At 76.2% G+C, this 432-nt stretch overlaps 1 protein-coding gene across 3 annotated transcripts in view; it reads right to left on the bottom strand.

Moving 5' to 3' along the window:
• Positions 1-412, bottom strand: part of BNIP3L (BCL2 interacting protein 3 like) — a 25,075-nt gene extending 24,663 nt beyond the window's left edge. For all 3 annotated transcript variants that reach the window (XM_008060857.1, XM_021713822.1, XM_021713821.1), the window contains exon 1: positions 136-412. In XM_008060857.1, coding sequence (XP_008059048.1) covers positions 136-235 — 100 coding nt within the window. In that variant the 5' untranslated portion in view covers positions 236-412. The remainder of the gene's footprint in view (positions 1-135) is intronic.
• Between the last annotated feature and the right edge of the window lie 20 nt (positions 413-432).

Here is a 432-nt window from a genome sequence, read left to right as displayed (position 1 = left end):
CGGCCCCGGCCAATGGGCAGCCTCCTCCTCCCGCCCCCCCGCCCGGCCCCCCCCGCACGGCGCTGGCGGCGGCGGCGGCCGGGGCGGCCCCTCCTCCCCCATCCCCTCCACGGAGCCCGTCGGCCCAGCGCTCACTGTTGAGGCCGGCGGGCGGGGGCAGCGGCTGGTCGCCGTCCTCGCAGTTGTTGTTGTTGTTGTGCGGGGGCGGCGGCGGCTCCACCAAATGGGACGACATCGTCGGGCGGCGGGAAGAGCTGCGGCCGCTGCAAGACCGTCTCCGGTGCTCGGGCAGCAGCACAACAAGCCGAGTCCCCCGCCCCCTTTTCTGCGCCTGCGCAGTCCCTCCCCTGCCCCTGACGTCAGGGCCCGCCCGGGCACGTGATGACAACACAACAAGCGAAGAGGCGGGGCGGGGGCGGGGGCGTGCCCCGC

The sequence above is a fragment of the Carlito syrichta genome, unplaced genomic scaffold (assembly GCF_000164805.1).
Source record: "Carlito syrichta isolate Samal-C Ts95f unplaced genomic scaffold, Tarsius_syrichta-2.0.1 Scaffold304746, whole genome shotgun sequence".
Taxonomy (NCBI): Eukaryota; Metazoa; Chordata; class Mammalia; order Primates; family Tarsiidae; genus Carlito; species Carlito syrichta.
The sequence above is the reverse complement of the archived record's forward strand: the minus strand, read 5'-3'. Positions and strand labels throughout refer to the sequence as shown.